The following is a 24,576-nucleotide window of genomic DNA, read 5'->3' on the forward strand; positions in this document are numbered from 1 at the left end:
AGCATAAGTGTGTCATTTCCGCCTTATCTGGGGTTCATGTCCCTTATATGGGGTTTAAACTGCCTTATCTTGGGTTTACATCCCTTATCTAGGGATAAGGCGCCTTACATGTGGTTTAGACGGCCTTATCCTGGGTTTACGTTCCTTACCTGTGGCTAAGATGCCTTAACCTTAGCATATCGCAGTCTAAACCCAGATAAGGCATATAAACCCCAGATAATGCGCCGTAACCCCAGATAAGGGACGTAGACCGCCGATAAAGCAGTCCAAACCCCAAATTAGGCGCTTTTAATGTCAAATTAATGTCAGATTCGGATTTCTTGGGGTCGACTTACCGGAAAAAGTGTCTTTGTACACGATTTTAGGTAATTTGGTTCAAAACTTATTTTTTTCAAGATGGCGTCGGCGGCCACCATCTTTGATTTCTGGTAAATATGAGTTCGTAATGTCAAAGTAATGTCAAATTTGAAATCCTTGTGGTCGACTTATCTAAAAAAGTGTCTTTGTACACGATTTAAGGTCCTCTTGTTCAAAACTAAATTTTTCATGATGGTGCCGGCCACCATCTTGGATTTCTGGGTGAAAATGATGCCGTAATGTCAAACTAATGTCAGAATCGGAATCCTTGTATTCGACATACCCGAAAAAGTGTCTTTGTGCATGATTATAGGTGCTCTGGTTCAAAACTTAAATTTTCAAAATGGTGGTGGCGGCCATTTTGGATTTTGGCCTCTAGCGAAAAATTGCCGTGGATTTTCGCGAGGTCTTTGTACACGATTTAAGGTCCTCTTGTTCAAAACTAAATTTTTCATGATGGTGCCGGCCACCATCTTGGATTTCTGGGTGAAAATGATGCCGTAATGTCAAACTAATGTCAGAATCGGAATCCTTGTACTCGACATACCCGAAAAAGTGTCTTTGTGCATGATTATAGGTGCTCTGGTTCAAAACTTAAATTTTCAAAATGGTGGTGGCGGCCATTTTGGATTTTGGCCTCTAGCGAAAAATGCCGGGATTTTTCGCGAGGGACATGGTGGCTATTTTTTTCTAAATGGTCCATAGAAGTCGAATCAATCGTCAAACCTTAATAGCCAGAGAGTGGTCACCAAAGTGAACTTTTTCCCCTAACTATGAAGTTCATTTGCAAATACAACCTGATTTCAACCTGATTTCAACCAGTCACCATCGAAATTTCAACGTGATTTCAACGTTTGGTGCGCCCACTGGGATCAGTGTGTTTCATAAATAATGTATACAAAATAATTATAGCTACATAATGATATAATTTGTCGTTGTTGTTTGGTTTCATTGAGGTTTCATTGCTCTGCTTGAGCTCTTCTTGCGCCATATGAGTGCTTTTTAGTGTATTTGTGCGTGGTATAAATGTACACTATTATTATTATTATCAATAATAATGTCCCAATATACTAACTAGCTCCTCCTTCCTAGCACTAGACCATTTCATATTTCAAGAAACTGCCTACATTACATCTAGTCATATTTAAGCTTACCTATACATACACCATCCATATTGTGGCATATTATTGCACACAAAGATAACTACATGGATCACATACATGTATGATGTTGTCCACATAATATGCATTGTCATGTAACATCCCAAATGTAAAAAGTGGACAAATAAGGCCTATAATAAAGCTGGAAACATGAAAGGATAAAGTTTCCATAATCTCTGCATTCACACCAGTTTAAAATGGCAGTTAGAAATATATTCCCATCATGCACCTGTTTGACCCTTGGGTCAACCACTAAGGAATGCTAGTCAAGGCAGAATGCCTAATTGAATGGAATGCCTATTACTTAGAAATTTTTAAACCGAATGCCTAATACTTAGACATTTTTCAGTGGAATGCTTATTACTTTACAAATTTTTTAACCGAATGCCTAATTTATCCAATTATCCTATAACTTATCCGAATGCCACTGAGTGCCTATAGCAAACCGCCTAATCCTAGAACCACTTAGGAATGCCTAAGTTACAAATGCTTAGGAATGCCTAAGCTAATAGTATTGAGCTTTAATGAGGGCTTAATGAGTAAATAGGCATTCGGTAGCATTCTTGTGAGGCATTCGGAATGCCTGTGAACCAGCTCTATAGGCATTCATTAGCTGCTGAGTGCTATTGACCACCTAGTACCGCTATCCTTAGCACTCGAGGGCTTGGCGAATAGCTACAGAATGCCAAATAGGCATTCATGTTTGGTAAGGGCCTCCAGCATATATCTGTAATTGAATAAACAAATAATATAACCCGACCTAGCTTTCTTCCACATCTGAGATTAGAAATGCAGCTCAGGACCAGTGGTATAGCGTGGGTCATCATATTGGGGTGGGGGCACCGACCATGATGGGGGGACCACCGGGTCTAATTGGGGGGCACAAGCCGTTTTTTGACCATTTTCCTATGGGATTTACTAAATTTTGCAATCGATTTGTACCTGTATGATGCTACGCCACTGCTCAGGACAGTTGTTATTAGAGACAGCTTATGACTAACTACTTTACATCCGACAGCTGATGATGCATTTTCAATTATTAAATATTGTTTGTTCTTGGTTAGTGCAAGAAAGTTGTATGAACCATCTTGACATCATTACACAATGGCTCATATGGCTTTCTTGCACTAACGCAACAAATTCTTAATTCTTGTTGCAGACTGTTCAAGACACGATGAGAAAACTTCGCTACAAACTTTGTTATGATACTATTGTGAAGGCATACGTTGTTCGTAGGCAGCAGCAGCTGATCAAAATTCAACTTGAAGATGTCACAGACAAAAATAATGCACGTGTGTGGAGCATTCTAAACAGCCCTCAGGTAAGTTCATAGTTGATTTTTTAATCGGGGTTTTGCGATCAATAAACTGGTACTAAAAAGATCCCAAAATCGGAATTGTTTAATAAGAGAGCCCTCACTATTTTTTATAATTATGTCAGCATGCGATAACATAAATATACTTAACTTTTACTGTCACTAATTATATAAACCTTTTTTTATGGCCATTTATTGAATACTTTACTTGTGATAAACATTTGTACATTTTTGAGTTATTTATCAATGCCATAGTCTACCATTTGGCCTGCTTGGTTTTAGGCTTCACCAGAGCCGCGGCAAATATGAGAAGAAAAAAAAATGGGCAGGTTTACTTCAGAATGCTCTCCCTGCGCATATCGGGCCAGCTTCAGCTTTTAGCGTGAACCTACAAGATGATAGTTTCATTCTGTTAATACCTACAATGAAGGAAATTAATGTTGGTACACTCTGGCATACTAAATGTAAATCGCCACCCCTCTCCCCCAGTTCAATGTTGATGAAAGCACTTTTCCCACTGGGTTCTCTAGTCTCCCAAACATTGGTTGAGGGGGAATGGGGAGGGAAGGGGAAAGGGGTAGGTTTGAACATCTCATCAAACATTGTTATACTTGTTTCACTGAACTCTCAGAGCGGCAATGAAGAGTTCCAACATATTTTCAAAGTGTGCCAACTATATATATATTTCCTTGATTGTAGACATGCCTTGTCATAAAAAAAAAATATAATGATATTAAATCCATTAGGTAGTCCATCCTTGTACTTTGTTTTCACTCTCTCTTCTCACTCAGTCTGTTTCTCTCTATCCCCCTCATCTCTCCCCTTTTTCTAATCCAGGGCAGGTGGATGCATGAGGGTTATGTTGGGTGTTTATTGATGATTATGGGTGCAATATGTGTGGCTAACTTTGAATTAGGATGGCTTTAGATTGATTGTGTGAAAAGGCCCGCCAAGAACCTATACCGTATACACCCGAATTACACACACTGTGTATGTTCATCACACATCAATCAATCAATCACTGATTATATAGAGTGCCAAAAACCAAAAAGAAGTTGCACTAAGGCGCCATACAACTAGGCGCAAAAAGCAAAGAATAAACAATGATTATACAATGAAGATGATACATGCCAAATATAGTACAACTATTTTAATTTAAAGCTTATCCATGGGACACAATCATCCATAAAGATACGTAATGCATCAACATTCATTCAAGTCTGCATGCCTCTATCCATGTGGTACTTAACTCAACCTTCTAAACTTTACATATTTACTCATATACATATTTATAAGGTATGGTCTTAACCATGCAAAATTGAGAAGGGCAACAATATTGAAGGGGTAGTTTCCAAATCATGGGTGAAAGCAATTATAGCATATTATAGCATATTATTGTACTATTGTGTAATTTAAGATTAAAACTTATACAGACTATTTTCCAACAGCCAGAGTCCCTGTGCATTGTATGCTGTGAATTCTCGCATATTCATGAGGGCCGATCGGTCGATTGTGCCTTGTCTAACAATCACGCTAGCGTTATTTAAAAATATGCGTGAAGTGCGAAGCAGTTTTGTCTGTCGCATTTCATGGAACGATCGACCCTCATTATCGGGTGATGCTGAAAAAAAAGCGCAGTGATTTATAGTGCGCTACGCACAAGCACAACGGCTAGACGTTGATCCACAAGCCTCAACACACTTTACAGTCTGAGACTTCGACTGTTTGGAGTTGTCTGTATCTCTTAGTCCATGAATTTAAGTATGTTTGCAGCATGAAATGTTGTTTTGATTACTCTTTTCAGTACATAACCAGAGAGGCGATCAATACGGGTCTGGGAACTGCAAGTTGCAAGTTTTATTTGATAAAAAAAGACAATGAAAATGTGGATAGCATCATGGCAACTCTCAAATTCAAGAAGGAAAGCAATGATCATGATCTTGAAGTGTATATTGAACATACTTCATCATCTGATCAAGATGACGACATCAGACAAGACCAAGCAACAAGTGGGGCTACAGGTACTACGGTAACAAGCACAGATGCCAGCAATGCTTATATTACTGGAACCGGTAGGTGATAACATTCATGCAAAATAATTTATCTGTGAAACAATGTAAAGTTTTTATTCATTATTTATGCTTATATGAAAAGTATTATGCTGAAAATTCTTACTTCTGACTAACTAGATATGTTATATTCATTGACAATAAAAACAATACTTTATTATACTTTATTAAAAACAATGACTTATTATAATGAAATATAAATTTATATTTTTAGTGGGAGTGATAGCACCTAAAGATTCATCCATTACATCTACACAAGATGCCGCAAACAGCTCCCTCCCAGGTGATGACAGCAACAGACCAGCTGCAAGTTCTTCAAACAACTCAGGGGATCAAAACCAAAGTGCTGCTTCAAACATTGCCACTGAAAGTCCTTCTGATGATGGTAAGCTTGATTTATGAGCAGAGGATGATTTAAGTATAAGTACTACCCAGAGGATGATTTAAGTACTACCCAACACCCCACTGGGTTAACTATTAGCATTGTGAGTAAACATGACACCATTCCTCTGCTACTGAATATAAGTACATGGTTAAATTTGAATTTGGACAATTATATTTACAATAAAAACACTGTCAATATGCTGGTCAATTTTACATTTAATGTCATCTACAGAAGGTGTGAATTATCCTTTATACACGCATCATTTTTGTTCTAAAATCGACCAAGTAATAATGACATTATTTTAAAACAAGATCTTTTGTACAGAATTCAATGGAATTTGAAAAGTAAAGTGGCATTTGAAACTCTAGTGATAACACTTTTACAGTGCATGATGGGAAGTACTTTAATCATCCTCTGATTTATGAGTAGCGTAAATATGTATGCGATAATACAGTTTGTATGAATGTGTTAATGCCTCAACACATCTCTTACTCAAGTGAAACTGGTGAGTGTAGTGAATAAATACATAATAATGTGCACATGACATGGATGGATAATAATTATGATAATTGAATATAACTTACAACCATATTGTCAGTCAATATCTTTATAGGTATTGAAGCTATTAATAATGGATATCTTAGGTAATGATTTTCACTACAAGTTTAATTTTGTGGCCCCAACAACACTATTGTATTGGGCTGCTCTGTTTGTGTTTAATTATATAGATGGCCGGGCGGGTGGGTGGGCGTGCGGAAGGAAACTTATTAATCCATGGTACAGCTTCAACGCAAGAACCGATCAACTTCAAACTTAGGGTATGGAGGCTTTGTGGATATTAATAAGCTTATTTGCATATTTTGACTGAAATTCCAATAAACCACTCTGCAACTGAAATGCAACTACTGAACAACTTCAAACTTGGTACCGTAAACGTTCGCCTAATGGCGCACCTGGGCTCCTTTCCCTTGGGATAAATTTCATGTACAAATAGAGAGCTTCCTCCTCTAAAAATCCCAACAAGAATTAAGGGCATGTGCCCCTATTTGCTGGTGGAAATTTCATGGGAGGGCACTTCTAGTTTGTGTCTAAAATTTCAGTTATGTCAAGGGAGCCCATAGCGCCATTAGGCGAACGTTTACGGTATGGTGATTGGCTATGGTAGCCTCGGATCACCATATAGTTTTGTGTCATCCTAAATCGTGCCATAGATGCTTTGGGGTGTATAGAGCAATTTTATAAGGGTGCCCAAAAACTCGTTTTTAGGGGTACAAAAATCAAATTGCACTGATCAAGCTGTAATGTAACTCAAACTTTTCTACCGGTGTCAAATTTTCAGCATGCTCTGATTTCAGCTAAAAAATTGTCTATATCATGGCACAGGATTAATAATTGTATAATTTAACACTCAATAATGTCAAAGGGTAATTAAAGCCATAATGTACGATCTTATAATATGAAATTGGTTAATGTTTTTAAAACCTGATTTTAGGTCAACAGATCAATTTCGACATTAAGTCATATTATGACTTTAAGTCCCCATAGAAGTCCATGTTAAATGGCCAAAATAGCCAGTGGGGAAGTTTCACGTTACCATGGTATTTCAGCTTAAAATGGATAGAAAGCCTTCATGCACATGGGGTAGAAATATAAACACCTCTTACATGAAGCCTTGGGATATCCAATAACCCAGACCATTTCTCTTGTGTGTCGGTTTTATTTGTCTCAATATATATTTGAGTGCAAACTTGGAACCACTAGGTCATGCTCCCCTCCAACCATCATATGTTTTCTCAGCATCCCACAAATTCATTTTCTTAAGAACAATCAGGAGCCATTTTTTTTAATTAAACAAAAATCCTACATAGTGCTTATAGCAGTATCGACAAAGAGAAAACAAACAGAAAAATGTCCCATGCTTTGGACAAAGTAGCAGTGCAGGCATTCTTTGATCTATTTGGTCTAACCTATTATAAATGTAATGAATATTACATTTTCAGTGGCAAATGCTGCAGCACCTCAAGATTCATCCAATACATCTACGGCATCTGCTACAGAAGATACCGCAAACTATGATGTCACTGACAGCCCATCAACTTCTGCAAACAACTCTGGGGATCAAAACCAAAGTGCTGCTCCAAACACTGCCACTGAAAGTCCCTCAGATAATGGTAAGCTTGGTATATGAGTAGCATGAAAATGAGTAGCATGAAAATGTGATAACACATGGTAATACAAAGTATAATAATTCCTTTACATAGTCTTTATGCCACTGACCCCAAAATGAATGTGGCTATGTACAGGACATACATCTCTGTGCCACTGTATCATCAATATGAAGTTCAGACTCTTCCAAATCTAACCTCTGTGCTTAAACCTCAAAATAAATTATGTGGCAACACATTTATCAGTATCCATCATGCTGTATTGCTGTTGCAGATGTAGAATTTTTAGCTGCAAACAAATGATTTCTAGAAATCCAGAATGACCAATTCTCATACAATTAGTGCCATGTATGTATGTTAATTGTTTTTATTTGCCTACACTACAATATCAAATTGATCCTCTCTTCTATCTACCAGCTAATGAACTTTACAAAGTTAGCAGAGTGACATAGAGAATAACATATCATGGTGATATAGCTATGTGTCAAGTTATCTTCAAATTAATGTTTTTTAGTTTCCCTTACCTAAACACTCATATGCTCATTCACCATGGAAAATCATTTTCAAATTATAAATGAATGATAGAATGAATTATAATAAATTGCTGGGCGATGATAGGCTCAACTTGATAATCATCTGGGAACCAAGGGAGAAGAGTGCCGGTGCATTGATTGATCACCCCAGGTTAAATAATCAATCATTGCGGTGTGTGAGTTTCAACATTTGAAATGCCGGCAGAGATAGATTTGTCATAAAAGTATGTTCGTCCTTCGTCTCACAGCATGTATTTATGGCCACAGTGTATTAGCAAACCCACAGCTACGTAACGGAGAAGATTAAAATTTGCTGCGAAGGATCCTTGAGGAAGTTATATCCTCTGTAATAATGACATTTTTGGATAAAAATTGGGGTCAAAATCGCATAAAAACTATGTTTTCAACCTAAATATCTGAAGTCATATTGAAATGTTTCACTTAATCTCATATCAAAAATTATTCAGCGCTGTAAGCTCTATATCTGTGCCAAATTTGATGTAGGATTTCTCCAATATATTGCTAAGTACGGCAGGACGATGGTGATAAAGGATCCATGTGTTATGATGCCTTTGCACTGTAAATTAGACACCGTTTTCATCCATTTTCAGTAATATCACTGTCACGCCAAAACGAATCAAGCTATTTATATGAAAGTCACAGAATAAGTAGAAGATATGTCTGCTATTGTATTGAACTTATTAAAATTGGATACACTGTTGACTAAATGTTTTTGATATTTTTTTCAAACACGGTATAAATCATTCTGGGACACCTTGTATAGGTCACTCATTAACTTAGTTACCTCTATTTTCTTCTTTTGCTGTATCTGTTTTAAACTGACCCTCCTTTTTATGTCCCTCCACCATGCTTGGATTCTGATGGGACCAGGCTCAACAGAAGGCCAGCCTAGCTAAAAAGCATGCTGGCATATTTGGAAAGGAAAATAGAGAAACAGGTTTTATTGACGATAAAGATCAGTGAAAAGAAAGCCACTCCAAATGAATGAAGTGAACAATGTTTTTGTCAGCCTTTGAGTTAAAGAATGTCCTCCTTTAATTCATTGAACTTCACTCACATTTCAATTTTTCCCTCAAAACCTCATAAGGGTTTCTACATGTTATTGAAACAGTCATCAGGGTTCCCAAATATTTGTATAATACGACACCATTTCTTGAAAGTCGGAATACTTGCAATGCGTATTAATTGTCGCCATCTTGCACTTCTAGATAAAATCAAGGAATTAAGCATGAAGATTCTTTGGGGTGTATAGACCGAGTTTAAAGGGGGTGCCCAAAAACTCGTGTTTAGGGGTACAAAAATCAAATTGCACTGATCAAGCTGTAATGTAACTCAAACCTTTCTACCGGTGTCGAATTTTCAGCATGCTCCAATTTCAACTAAAAATTGTCTATATCATGACACAAGATTAATATATAATTGTATAATTTGCCATACACACGATACATTTTTGTGTCAATTACTTGACCTTTTTATACCCGACAACCTGATTAAAAATCAATGCAATCTCTACATGCAGGTGGTATGTGTGCTCCCTTTTTAGACCTTAAAACCAACATGTATAGAGTATTAGCACCCCGGGCACTTAAATCAGTCACCTTCGGAAGAAATGAAATTAAAGTCAGAATGAGAAAATTTACACACATACACATTAAAATACATGCAGTGTGCCTGAAGTCTTAACACTCAATAATATCAAAGGGTAATTAAAGCCATAATGTACGATCTTATAATATGAAATTGGTTAATATTTTTAAAACCTGATTTTAGGTCGACAGAGCAATTTCGACATTAAGTCATATTATGACTTTAAGTCCCCATAGAAGTCCATGTTAAATGACAAAAATAGCCAGTGGGGAAGTTTCACTTTACCGTGGTATTTCAGCTTAAAATGGATAGAAAGCCTTCATGCACATGGGGCATAAACACCTCTTACTTGAAGCCTTCTCCTTTATAGAACCCAGGCCATTTCTCTTGTGTGTCATACGTCAGTTTTATCTGTCTCAATATTTGAGTGCAAACTTGGCACCGCTAGTCATTCTCCCCTCTAACCATCATGTGTTTTCTCAGCATCCCAAGTAGTATATCAGGTCACCATACATTAGTATTCAGGAGTAATTCGTCAGGAGTAAACCTCATGACGTCATAGTAAAGATTAGGTATTTAAGTATGTGTCATCTTGGATGACCTATTTTTAGCTCAGTGACGTCAGATGGGATTTCCCGGTATATTACGTAATATTTGTGTATTTTGTATCGTAAACGGTACTTTACGGGTAGCAGGTCTTAAATGTAAGTTATAGTATTATATCCCCAACACACGTGACAAAAGAATGAAGAAAAGGAAACAACGATATCAGTATTACGCATGGTGTTTTATTATATACAACTTAAAATCCCGCAGAAGCAGTTTATTTGTATAGTACAAGAGCATCATTTTATTACATAGTGTAAAACATACATTACATACATTACTAGTATAAGGTACGACATAATTATATAAACTGTGAAACCAGTATGAGATTGTGTTAAGCATGTGATACTAGTCACAGCAAGACTTACGGGGTTTCTAGATTGATTTATCCAAAATTCAGTATTATTTAACAGTTCATTAATACTGCAAAGAACATTCCGTTTATTTACTAGTCATTTTCTTCGGATGATTCTTCATCATCTTCCTCCTCATCTGCTTGAAACAGCGCGTTAAATTTAGCTTCATGTTTAACCATTATTCGATTGATTGCTTTATTCATGTCCATGCCTTTCTCCATTTTCTCCTCTATGTCCCACATAATGTCTTGGTACGACTCGTCGTCTTTCAAATGCAAAAAAATTGACAGAAAGTCTTTGAACCTGGCAAAGAAGTTCCGTTTGACAGCCCACTGTGTTTTCATGTTGGCCTTTTCGGTAGCTTGATCTTCACTCAGCCCTTCGCTTGTGTATTTGCCATACTTCATATTCCACAAATCTCCAGTTGTTTCTTTAGCTTCTGCTAGCCAGTCTTGATAGGCTGTATTATCTTCCAAGTCAGAGCTTGATTCCACTTCCTCATCGTCGTCGTCCGCTGACTCATTATCTTCAGATTCTGATTGTGAATCATCCTCTTCTGAACTTTCACCCGAGTCATTAGGGGAAATACATCTGCTCTTTTTATGAAGTGGTTCATCATATTCAGAGCTTGTACTATGCTCCATGTCAGTGCTTTCTTCATTATCCGTTGATTGTTCTTCAGTGTGCATATTTTCCTTATGTGGCAAGCGTGAGGTTTGATGATAGAGAGCGAATTCATGTTAACAGTTTGAGATCTTTTCACTAAATGACGAAAATGGGTAGAAACATCTATTAATATAGTTGTGTTTGTAATCCTTGAAAATTAGGTTACACAAATCTTACACATTACACATTTACTGCACATTCTTGCACATTTTTGCACATTTCTGCACATTCTTGCACATTTTCTGCGCATACTTGCACTTCCTTACACATTCCTGCACATTTCTGCACTTTTTTTGCACATTTCTGCACATTCTTGCACATTTTCTGCACATTCTTGCACATTTCTGCACATTCTTGCACATTTTCTGCACATTCTTGCACATTCTTGCACATTTTTTTGCACAGTCTTGCACATTTCCTGCACATTTTCTGCACATTCTTGCACATTTCTGCACATTCTTGCACATTTTAGCACATTCTTGGACATTGTCTATACATTTTTTCTGGATATACTTGCACTTTCTTGCACATTTCCTGCACATTTCTGCACTTTCTTGCACATTTCTGCACATTCCTGCACATTCCTGCACATCCCTAAACATTAAGGACTCTACTGTCTGATGAGTCAGAAGCCTCCCCCTCCCCCATTGCCGCAATTTTACCCAGGTGTACACCCCAGAGGTTATATTTTAAGATACTAGTAACTCAAACTTTACTTTGAAATAAATCACCTCAGATTTTTTACTCTGCTGGTGTTGTGAATGGTAAAAGAAATCACCCTCCAGTCCCAATTTTAATGTTCACTAGGCCTACATGCCATAACTTGTCAGGTATGACGTAACGGACTTCTCTAAATGTTATTCACTAGGTCTACATGTCATAACTTGTCAGGTATGACGTCACAGCCTCCTCAGATGTTTGTTTTGGTCAAGTGTAATGAACCATGTATAATGGTAAAGATAAACACTCAGAGAGGAAGTGGACATAATATTTAATAATAAATATAAGTTGTAATAAATTTTTCAGCATGGCTATATAGAAGGAAATATGAGGACTGTGTAGACATCATTTTAGACAATGTTTTTGCTATTAACCCAAATTTACAAATGCAGAATTACAACATGGCCACATATCAGAGGCCACATATAGAGGACTGGAAAGAAACTTTATCATCAAACCAATAAAGTGTTGAAACGATCAATATTGGTATTTGAATTATCCTCTCCAACTATTTGCTAGTAATCAATAAGCTATTGATACTGATCTTTTGTAAAGTTCTTTCATGTAAACAACTTGGTGGACATGTCTGGGCAGGCCTAACTGACCTGTGTTGTTAATGGAGATTCCCTATGACCGATAGTCTATTTTTAGATTCAGTTCTGTCTTGTTTTCAAAATATCTAATACCTTATAAAGTCGGAGGGACTCAAACATGTTCTCATTTCTTCTCCAACTTCAAGTAAAGTAACATCTCAACAGATATTCTCTATCAGCGTTCACTATTGTGTATAACAGCTGATATTATCATGGATAAGCCTGTGGACAAAACCTATAAATGTGATTCATGTGGATTGGGATTTCAAACGTCTGTACAATCTCCAAAGGCATCAACGCACAAAGCATTGGAAGAATGAACGAGTACTTGCAGTATGTGATATTTGTGGTAAAATGTTTTCCCGTATGGATAACATGCGTCAGCATCAGGGTACATGTCGCGTACAACCAGAAATATCTACTACCCACTCGGATCAGGAAAATACTGGACATGATCGAGAAAATGCGCATGATTCTTCTCAGGCTGGAAAAAGAAAACGCCAGGATCACGATGTTGAAAAAACATCCCCATGCAAGAAGTTTGCAATATCCCTCGAAAATGATGTTCCTCTTGATATAGTGAACGAACTGAGAGACAATCCTGAACTGCTTAAAGTGTACCGCACGAATTGGAGACAGATCAGACCGTCCGTCAAGAAAGGCAAGATACTTTCCAAGTACAATTGCTTTCTTCCAACATTGGAAAGAGTGAACTTAGCAAACTGTGCCGAAGGAGTATTTGCGATGCAGACTAATGCATTTAAGATCAATGCAGCATTCGGTTTTATTCTCGTAATCAGTGAAACCAATGAGCGTAGATACTACTATTCATCTGGGAATACGAAGATTTTTGAGTCACCATTTCTAGTCAAGGACCGTTCTTCATTTGAAACATTTTACAAGGCTTTAGAAGAAATCGATGCTCTTGAATATGCACGCTTACAGCGCCCAAATTCAAAATGGATAGTGGAAGCCGTATGCAGTTTGACATTGTTTGTGTATAAGATTCGCGACCATCCAATCGGTGCGTGTGCTGATCTACCAGAGTATATCTCACAGAATCGAGCTATCGTGTCCCTCACAACCAATCCAGCGAGTAACAAACCTTATAAAGACAATCTATGCCTGTTTAGGTGTATCGCATTACATAAGGGGAGTCACCAGTGTATGTTGGAAAAGAAAACCAAGGCAATGTTGAAGGAGTATACAAATCAGAATGTGAACGATTTTCCGGGTGTTAAACTTGACCAGCTGCATGAACTTGAAGACTTGTTTCAACTTAACATAGTTGTTTATGAACTTGTAGAGCTGGAAGACGATTTTGAAAATCATTGCCAAGAAGAAATAGAGCAAGAAGTTGCAGAAACGACTGTTGGGGCACGACTTGTCCGTAGAAGTTTGGGAAAACACGAAACCAACATGTACATCAACCTCACGACAATCACTTTAGTTACATTACCAACCTGAGAGATACACTCATTCCTACTCATGCCGCACGTGTCACAAGATGTGGAAGACCAGTAGGCAGCTACACGCCATGAAGCGACGTGCGAATGTAAAGGTAAGAATGTTTACAATATATAATAATTATATTCAGGTCAAGCTAATGACAATTTCTAAATGTGTAACGCATTTTGTATAATTATATAAGTCCTTTTGTTGAAAACTGGAAGCATATCATTATCTTGTAAACTTTAAAATAATAACCATCTTAGAATCAACCTCTACTTAATAATCCTGAACCTTCCGACGTTTATAAAATACATAAAATACAACCCTCTGTTGTTGTTGTTGTTGTTGTTGTTGTTGTTGTTGTTGTTGTTGTTGTTGTTGTTGTTGTTGTTGTTGTTGTTGTTGTTGTTGTTGTTGTTGTTGTTGTTGTTTTTTTTGTTTTTTCATCAAGCGTGCTTATTATGTCACTTAAATTTTTTAATTATTTTTTTTTTTCACTTTCTTTTCATGCAGGTACAACTGACGTATTTCCAAGAGGCATCTATGTAAATTCACCGTCTGTGTTTGACGAACTTCGAGAGGAGGGCATCGACATACCGCGGGAATGGGACTACTTTCCACACTTTGCAGTCTTTGACTTTGAGTCCTATATGGAGAAGACAACTGTTGAATCTGGTGGGGACAAACTGTCTTGGACACACGATCATATCCCACTCAGTGTAAGCGTGTGTAGCAATGTACCGGGTATCAGGAACCTGTTTGCTTTGTAAGCAATGGGGATCCGAAAGAAATAGTGAGCGATATGGTTCAATACCTGATTGAAATAAGTAAGCGTAGTGACAGTTTGATGAGGGAATGTTTCCACGGGGTTATTTCAGATCTCACCGAAAAGATTCAGAAAATCAAGGAGATGGAGGATAGTAAAAAACAGACACTTATTTAGAATATCTCCTATCAAAACTACTTAGTCATTTGAAACAACTACCCGTGTTTGGATTCAACAGTGGCAAATACGATGTCAACTTAATCAAGAAATACTTGCTACCCTTCCTGACAGAGAATGAACCAATCAAATATCTAGTCAAAAGAAGCAACAACTATATGTCAATCAACACCGCACATCTGGGCTTTTTGGACGTTACCAATTTCCTCGCTCCTGGTTTTTCATACGACCAATTCATCCGTGCTTATGACTGCTCTATGTACAAGGGGATATTCCCTTATGAGTGGATTCATTTGAATAACCTGGACCAAACTTCTCTTCCACCTAGAGAGGCTTTTGATAGCACGCTCAAAGGTTCCACCCTTACAGAGGCAGATTACGCCTTTTGTCAAGATGTTTGGAAACGGGAGGGTATGAAAACCATGCGGGATTATTTAGTGTGGTACAACAATCTAGATGTAAAACCATTTGTAGAAGCCATTGAAAAAATGGCACAAACATATAAGGACAAAGGAGTTGATCTATTCAAAGACGGTATATCCGTGCCTGGTTTGACTTTGAAATATCTTTTCAATATTAGTCCCGATGCAAATTTTGCTCTTTTTGGCAATCATGACAGTGATCTGTATGAAACCTACAGAAACAACCTGGTGGGAGGGCCTTCTATCGTGTTCACGCGACACCATGAAGCTGGTAAAACACGGATACAAAGGTGGTAAACTCTGCGAAAAGATACATGGTTATGACGCTAATGCATTGTATCTCTGGGCCTTAATACAAGAAATGCCCACTGGTTACCCAACGCGAAGGAAGGAAGAAAACGGGTTCAAAAAAGAAAGAAAACCTTTCTCGGCCATTGCACAAGATTGGCTAGATTGGGAGGCACACACGCGTGGTGTAAAGATAAGACACGAAGGCAACAATTCCGAAAAAAGACTAGGCCCTCGAATGTTACCAGTCGATGGTTGGTGCTCGGAAACCAAACAGGTCTTTGAGTTCCAGGGTTGTAGGTACCACGGTCATGAATGTCAGATGAATCCACACCATGAACAAGAGGAGATGAAGGCTAGGTACAAGAAAACATTGGAAAAGAGGGAGTATGTAGAAAACTTGGGATACAAATTTGTAGAAATGTGGGAGTGCAAATTTTATGAGTTGAAAAGAACAAATGCTGACTTGAAGCAATTCCTAAGACATCGCAAACACCCCTTAGACCACAAATTCCAACTTACAATGAATGAAATCATCGATTCAATCAAATCTGGTATATTGTTTGGGTGTGTCGAGTGTGACCTCCATGTCCCAGACCATTTAAAGAAATACTTTGAAGAAATGACACCCATCTTCAAAAACATAGATATTTCTAGGGATGATATCGGCCACCACATGAAAACTTACGGAGAAAGCCATGACATTATGAACACACCAAGGAGAAGCTTGATCGGAAGCATGTTTGGCAAGAAAGTGTTGATGGCTACGCCCCTTCTGAAGTGGTACCTGGAACACGGTCTAGAAATAACACGTGTATACCAAGTGGTCGAATATACACCGGTAGCGTGTTTTGCTCAATTTGCCGATGCTGTCTCTGATGCTCGCAGAGATGGAGACAGTGACCCCTCAAGTCCGTCATTGCTGACACAATGAAATTAATGGGCAACTCCTCCTACGGGAAAACGATCACAAACAAATACAAGCACACGAATTGCAAAATAACAGATTTTTCCAAAGCAAATACACTTGTCAATGATTTCCTATTCCGTGACCTCAACTCTATCACAGATGAATGCTATGAAGTAGAAATGGCTAAATCTAAAATAAAGCACGATCTACCAGTACAGATAGGTTTTTTCGTTTACCAAAACGCGAAACTAAGAATGTTACAATTCTACTTTGATTTTCTGGATGTGTTCATGCATAGATCAGACTTTGAATATGTACAAATGGACACAGATTCAGCATACTTTGCATTATCTGGGACAAGTATTGAAAGTCTAGTCAAACCTGAACTTCGACAAAGGTTCGAGGAAGAAAAACATAACTGGCTTCCTCAGACTTACACAGAAGAGCACCGTCGTTATGATAAACGAACACCCGGTCTCTTCAAGTTAGAATGGGAAGGAGAGGGTATTGTAGCATTATGTAGTAAAACCTGGTACGGTTTTGGTTCAAATGACAAATTTAGTTGCAAAGGAGCCAATAAGAAGAATAACTAGAAGGCTATATATTTGTACACAAATACGGCTATACCCGCATGTTATCGGTGTACCCAAACTTACAGTCCTTATTTGCTGTGGACTTAAAATAAAGAAATTGTAAAAAGTCGCCCAATTGGGCAGAAAATGTGTAAACAGTGAAAGTCCAAGTCACAAGCTTTAATTGAATGTAGGTTGCACTGTCGTAGCACTTAAAATAAAGAAATTGTAAAAAGTCCCCTCCCAAGGGAGTCGTCTCTCTTACTCTCCATAGGTTGCTGTTGTCAGTCTCTCTTACTTACAGTGAGATTATGCAATATGAATGGGGAAACTATTCCAGAGGGAGCATGTAAATTACATGGAACAGCCATTTCAGAGGGAGTATGTAAATTAAACGGAACAGCCTTTTTGTGGCCATTTCAGAGGGAGTATGTAAATTAAATGGAACAGCCAATGGGTATGTAATTTAACTGAACAGCCTTAACGCTTCACGCTGGTATTTCCAAAATAATACGATCTGTCTGTTTAGTCCTACGTGTGTGGGATGGATGGGTGTGTGGGTGTTAGTAACAATATAATTCTCAGGTGCTATCTGTGTACAAATTCTGATCCCGGAAGTTGCTTTCTTTGATGAGAAACGGCAGGCCCTTTGTTTTAACATTTGAGGCCCTGGGGCCCATAATATTTGACGTATGGGTCTCATGTACATATGTTGAAATATAATTCTCAAGTGCTATCAGTAGACTCAAGCTGGGCATTGTAGCTGCTTTATTCACTGAGTAACGGGCCGCCCTATGTTTTTAGCGTTTGGGGCCCTGGGGCCCATATTATGTGATACATGGGGCTCATATATATACATATAACAGTATAATGCTGAAGACCTATTAGTGTACCAAATCTGAACCCTGTAGTCATTTTATTTGCTAAGAAATGGCCGGCCCTTTATTTTAACATTTGGGCCTCTGGGGCCCCTAGCCTTGAACATCAGGGGCCAAAATGGGCAAAAGGCACATTTACAACTTAGGGCTCATACATGTACCACATATGAGCCCTAGTGCCCTTATAGTTTTACAGCTAGCCTTGTCAATCTGTTGCCTCTTATTTTAACATTTGGGGCCCTGGGGCCCATAATATATGACATATGGGGCTCATGTAAACTTGTGTATATAGAATACCCCTGGGGCTATCAGTGTACCAACTCAGGGCTCTGAGGCTGTTTCATTTGACGAGAAACAGCATGCTTTGTATTTTTACATTTGGGCCCCTGGGGCCCGTGACCTTTGACCTCTGGGGCCAAGATGGGCAAAAGGCACTTCTACGGGGTAGGGCCAATAAGTGTACCACATATGGGCCCTGGGGCCTTTGTAGTTTTAGCGCTAGCCTTGACAGAATGATGTGTTTGATAGGAAAAGAAGGAGGAGGAGGAGGAGAAGAAGAAGACTAGAAGGCTATATATTTGTACACAAATACGGCTATACCCGCATGTTATCGGTGTAGCCAAACTTATAGTCCTTATTTCTGAGGACTTAAAATAAAGAAATTGTAAAAAGTCGTCTAATTGGGCAGAAAATGTGTAAAAAGTGAAAGTCCAAGTCACAGGCTTTAATTGGATGTAGGTTGCACTGTGAAAATAAAGAAATTGTATAAAGTCCCCTCCCAGGGGAGTCGTCTCTCTTACTCTCCATAAGTTGCTGTTGTCAGTCTCTCTTACTCACAGTGAGGCTATGCAATATGATTAAGGGGAAACTATTCCAGAGGGAGTATGTAAATTAAATGGAACAGCCATTTCAGAGGGAGTATGTAAATTAAACGGAACAGCCTTTTGGGGGACATTTCAGAGGAGTATGTAAATTAAATGGAACAGCCAATGGGTATGTAATTTAACTGGAACAGGCTTAACGCTTCACGCTGGTATTTCCAATAATGATAATACGTATGATCTGTCTGTTTAGTCCTACGTGTGTAGGGTGGATGGGTGTGTGGGTGTTAGTAAAAATATAATTCTCAGGTGCTATCTGTGTACAAATTCTGAGCCCGGAAGCTGATTTCTTTGATGAGAAACGGCCCGCCCTTTGTTTTAACATTTGGGGCCCTGGGGCCCATAATATTTGACTTATGAGGCCCATGTACATAATTATGTTGAAGTATAATTCTCAAGTGCTATCAGTAGACTCAAGCTGGACAGTGTAGCTGCTTTATTTACTGAGTAACGGCCGGCCCTATGTTTTAGCGTTTGGGGCCCTGGGCCCATATTATGTGACATATGGGGCTCATATGCACATATAACTATATAATTCTCAGGTGCAATCTGTGTACAAACTCTGAGCCCTGAAGCTGCTTTATTTGATGAGAAACGGCCGGCCCTTTGTTTTAACATTTGGGGCCCTGGGGCCCATAATATTTGACTTATGGGGCTCATGTACATATGTTGAAGTATAATTCTCAAGTACTATCAGAAAACTCAAGCTTGGCACTGTAGCTGCTTTATTTACTGAGTAACGACCGGCCCTATGTTTTAGCTTTTGGGGCCCTGGGGCCCATATTATGTGACATATGGGGTTATATATACATATGACAATATAATACTAAAGACCTATCTGTGTACCAAATCTGAACCCTGTAGCTACTTTATTTGATGAGAAACGGCCGACCCTTTGTTTTAACATTTGGGGCCCTGGGGTAATATTTGACTTATGGGGCTCATGTACATATGTTGAAGTATAATTCTCAAGTACTATCAGAAAACTCAAGCTGGGCACTGTAGCTGCTTTATTTACTGAGTAACGACCGCCCTATGTTTTAGCTTTTGGGGCCCTGGGGCCCATATTATGTGACATATGGGGTTATATATACATATGACAATATAATACTAAAGACCTATCTGTGTACCAAATCTGAACCCTGTAGCTACTTTATTTGCTGAGAAACGGCCGGCCCTTTGTTTTAACATTTAGGCCCCTGGGGCCCCTAGCCTTGTACATATGGGGCCAAAATGGGCAAAAGGCACATCTACATCTTAGGGCCCATATATGAGCCCTAGTCATCTTATACTTATAGAGCTAGGCTTGTCAATTTGTTGCACCATATTTTAACATATGGGCCCCTGGGGCCCATAATATATAACATATGGGGCTCTTGTATATTTGTATATATAGAGTACCCCTAGGGCTATCAGTGTACCAACTCAGGGTCCTGAGGCTGCTTCATTTGATGAGAAATGGCGTGCTTTATATTTTCACATTTGCGCCCCTGGGGCCCGTGACCTTTTACCCCTGGGGCCAAGATGGGCAAAAGGCACTTCTACGAGGTAGGGCCTATAAGTGTACCACATATGGGCCCCAGGGCCTTTGTAGTTTTAGCGCTAGCCTTGACAGAATGATGTGTTTGATGAAGGAGAAGAAACCACAGGATGGGAAGATACCCTGCATGCTATTGCATGCAGGTATAATGAAACCACAGAATGGGAATATACCCGTCCATGCTTCGCATGCGGGTATAATGACATTACCTATGAGAAATACAAACGTGTGCTAGTGCAGAAAAGTGCCGAATCTGCTGTCAACAGAGGCTTTCGGGTAGTGAACAATCAAGTCCTCACATACAAACAAGAGAGAAGCGCATTTTCTTACTTCTACCCAAAACGAAAAGTGGCAGAAGACGGTATTTCGACAACATATTTAGATATTTAAACTTCATACAATGTATTTAGAAAGTGTTATATTGATTAGAGAGTTGTTTCTTTTGGGCAATGACAATTATTAATTAATACCAACCTGATCCATATTGGAAATATGATGTTCGGAAAAAGTTAATAAAACTAAATACTAAGTACATTTAAAAAGAATACTTTGAGGATCGATTTCTCTTTATCATGCCGTTGCAAAAAAAAAAAAAAAAAACAAACTTATACCAAAGAACTAAAAAAAAAAAAAAAAAAAGTTTACACCTGTTTCACAGTTTATATAATTATGTCGTACCTTATACTAGTAATGTATGTAATGTATGTTTTACACTATGTAATAAAATGATGCTCTTGTACTATACAAATAAACTGCTTCTGCGGGATTTAAGTTGTATATAATAAAACACCATGCGTAATACTGATATCGTTGTTTCCTTTTCTTCATTCTTTTGTCACGTGTGTTGGGGATATAATACTATAACTTACATTTAAGACCTGCTACCCGTAAAGTACCGTTTACGATACAAAATACACAAATATTACGTAATATACCGGGAAATCCCATCTGACGTCACTGAGCTAAAAATAGGTCATCCAAGATGACACATACTTAAATACCTAATCTTTACTATGACGTCATGAGGTTTACTCCTGACGAATTACTCCTGAATACTAATGTATGGTGACCTGATATACTACTATCCCACAAATTCACTTTTTTAAGCACAATCAGGATTAAACAAAAATCCTGCATAGTGCTTATAGCAGTATCGACAAACAGAAAACAAACAGAAAAATGTACCATGCTTAGGGATTTGGACAAAGTAGCTGTGCAAACATTCTTTGATCTATTTGTTCTAACCTATTCTAAATGAAATAAATATTACATTTTCAGTGGCAAGTGCTTCAGCACCCCAAGATTCACCCAATACATCTACGACAGCTGCTGAAGAAGATACCGCAAACAATGATGACACTGACAGACCGTCAACTTCTGCAAACAACTCAGGGGATCAAAACCAAAGCGCTGCTTCAAACACTGCTTTTGAAAGTCCCTCAGATGATTGTAAGCTTGATTTATGAGTAGCATGAAAATGTGATAATACAGGTTAATATGTTTACATAAGTCTTGATGCCACTGACCCCAAAATGAATGTGGCTATAAATTATACTGGACATACATCAGTGTACCACTGAATCATCAATATAAACTCCAGACTCTTCCGAGACTAACCTCTGTGCTTAAACCACAAAATAAATTGTGTGGCAACATATTGTGGCCGGGGGGTGCTCAAGTTTGGTTTTTGTAGGGGTGTGCCGCTGAGAATTTGTAAGTGGACCAATCAATATACCAATTTTTCAAGAAATCTGGACCCATTAACCAAAAGTCAAAATGTTCGGCCAAATTTAACCCGAAATGTCTTAGTTTTTACCAATTTTCCCAAATTGTTTGGAAAATTTCAAACATTTTGGCTAGATTGAGGCAAACTGGACTATTTTTTCGAAAAAAAGGGAGTTTTTTTTTTCTCAAAACCTCAAAGGGATTCTACTTTGGATGTTAGTAAAACAGTCATCAGGGTTTGTATAATGGGGATGGGACGCCATTTCTTGAAAGTCTAAATACTTGCAATGCGTATTAATTGTCGCCATCTTGCACTTCTGGATAAAACAAGGAATTTTTAAAAGCATGAACCTTCCATGGGTTGTATAGAACAATTAGATAAGGGATGCCCAAAAATTCGGAGTTGTTAATGACATCATAGGTTATGCGCCCTAGTATTTTATTGTTACAAAAATCAAAATGCTCTGATCAAGCTGTAATGTAACTCAAACTTTTCGGTGTCAAATTTTCAGCATGCTCCGATTTCAACTAAAAAATTGTCTATATCATGACACAGGATTAATAATTATTGTATAATTTGCTATACATACGATAAATTGTTGTGTAAATTACTTGCCCTTTTAACACTGACCAACCTGATTAAAAATAAATACAAATTTGGATGGTGGATGCAATCTTTACACATGTAGTGGTATGTATGCTCCTTTTTATAACTAGGGATGACCATCATAATTTCATGTTGCCCTTTTGCTACAAAAGATTGTTTTCTGGAAAGAACTCATCAACAGAAGTATTTTGGTGGTTAAATGGTCAAAATCGGTCAAAAACTTTTTGAATTATGAATTTTCAAAGTTTCCCATTCTGACCGGTCATTGGAACAAAATAAATTGACAAAGTCTAAATATAGCAATGTGAGCAAAATTGGTATAAGCATATATTTACCTTTTTATATTTCTTTATTTTTAATATATATGCAAACATGAAACAAGCATATTGTGAAAGTATCAAAGGGGTTTCTTATGAAATGGCACTTTACTAGTCAATAGCATGAAGTATTTCTTCAAACCGAGGCACTGAAATCATGCTTTTAGAAAACATTTGCCAAAAATCATCCATAATGGCCAAAGTGGCACAAAATCAAAAGTCCAGGTGAACTTTTTTTCCACAACAATATACACTACACATAAGAAAAATACTAATGTACTACAAGGGATTTTCAACATAGGAATCCAAACAATCAAGTACCAACATGCACAGCTTTGTCCTGATATCACTTCTGGGGTTTTAACAAAATGTTTAACCTCTATTGTGATTGGCAGCAGCATAAGGTATCTCTTTGATAGCTGATAATGCCCAGCCATTCAGCAAGTGGCTAATAACTGACCTTGATAGGCTTGAATGAATACTGTCATGTGCTACAAAACCATCACACCGGGCCTGGTCAGTCCATATGCTACAGGGAGCACAGTACTTTAACAATGGAGTGAAAGACTCATTATTGATTAGGCGCGTATTTTAAAAGTACAGCTCCTGTGCGTGTATAGCAGCAAGTCAGTGCAGATGGTATAAATATAAGAAAATGTTTAGGGTTGAGATCAGGTGAATAATACAACAAATGAGCATGAAACTTCACATTTATGTTCAGAAAGGTGTCTATTTAACATGATTCGAAAGGTGTTTGGAAATTCCAAAGGGAAGCTGGTGATTTAATTTTTAACTCGAGATCTACTTGTCCGGTTTTTTTCCTTTTTACAGAGGGTATGATAGAGGTAATAACAACAACTCTGCCAAATTACAGCTCAGTAGGTCAAGGTGTTCACCTGATCTTATTCATCTGAATATTTTGTGCCATTCTGAGCAGTGCTGCACTGGGCCACTGGCAATTAAGCGCACTGTGGCGATGGACCAATTTTGACTCACACTTACAGAAAAACCAAATAAGTTATGATGCTGTATTTTGCAGGATAGTTACAAAACATAATTGGCATTAACATCTCCAATTTTTACAGAAAAATTATGAAAAATAAAAGAATGAGCTCAATTTAGAAATGTCTGTGCAAGCAGTGCACAGTTGAGCTCCCTGCATGTCTATGGGAGTGTTCTAATCAAGTTGATGGTTCATTGGTCATCCCTATTATAACCTTAAGACCAGCATGCATATAGTATTAGCACCCGGGCACTAAAATCAGTCACCTTCGGAAGAAATGATGAAATTAATCAGAATGAGAAAATTTACACACATACACATTAAAATACATGCAGTGTGCCTGAAGTCTTAACACTCAATAATGTCAAAGGATAATTAAAGCCATAATGTACGATCTTATGATATGAAATTGATTAATGTTTTTAAAACCTGATTTTAGGTCAACAGATCAATTTCAACATAAAGTCATATTATGAATTTAAGTCCCCATAGAACTCCATGTTAA

General features: G+C 37.9%; 1 protein-coding gene and 1 long non-coding RNA gene across 2 annotated transcripts in view; both read left to right on the top strand.

The window, feature by feature from the left end:
• LOC140157737 (uncharacterized) overlaps window positions 1-4,912 on the top strand; it is a 54,341-nt gene extending 49,429 nt beyond the window's left edge. Inside the window, exons 29-30 of the mRNA XM_072180984.1 lie at window positions 2,677-2,838; window positions 4,637-4,912. Coding sequence (XP_072037085.1) covers window positions 2,677-2,838; window positions 4,637-4,912 — 438 coding nt within the window. The remainder of the gene's footprint in view (window positions 1-2,676; window positions 2,839-4,636) is intronic.
• Window positions 4,913-5,160: 248 nt separating this feature from the next.
• LOC140156322 (uncharacterized) lies at window positions 5,161-21,791 on the top strand. The gene is made up of 3 exons (XR_011859523.1): window positions 5,161-5,286; window positions 7,287-7,457; window positions 21,698-21,791. It is a non-coding gene; the product is annotated as an uncharacterized lncRNA (long non-coding RNA).
• Window positions 21,792-24,576: the final 2,785 nt, after the last annotated feature.

The sequence above is a fragment of the Amphiura filiformis genome, chromosome 7 (genome assembly GCF_039555335.1).
Source record: "Amphiura filiformis chromosome 7, Afil_fr2py, whole genome shotgun sequence".
In the NCBI taxonomy this organism is placed as follows: Eukaryota; Metazoa; Echinodermata; class Ophiuroidea; order Amphilepidida; family Amphiuridae; genus Amphiura; species Amphiura filiformis.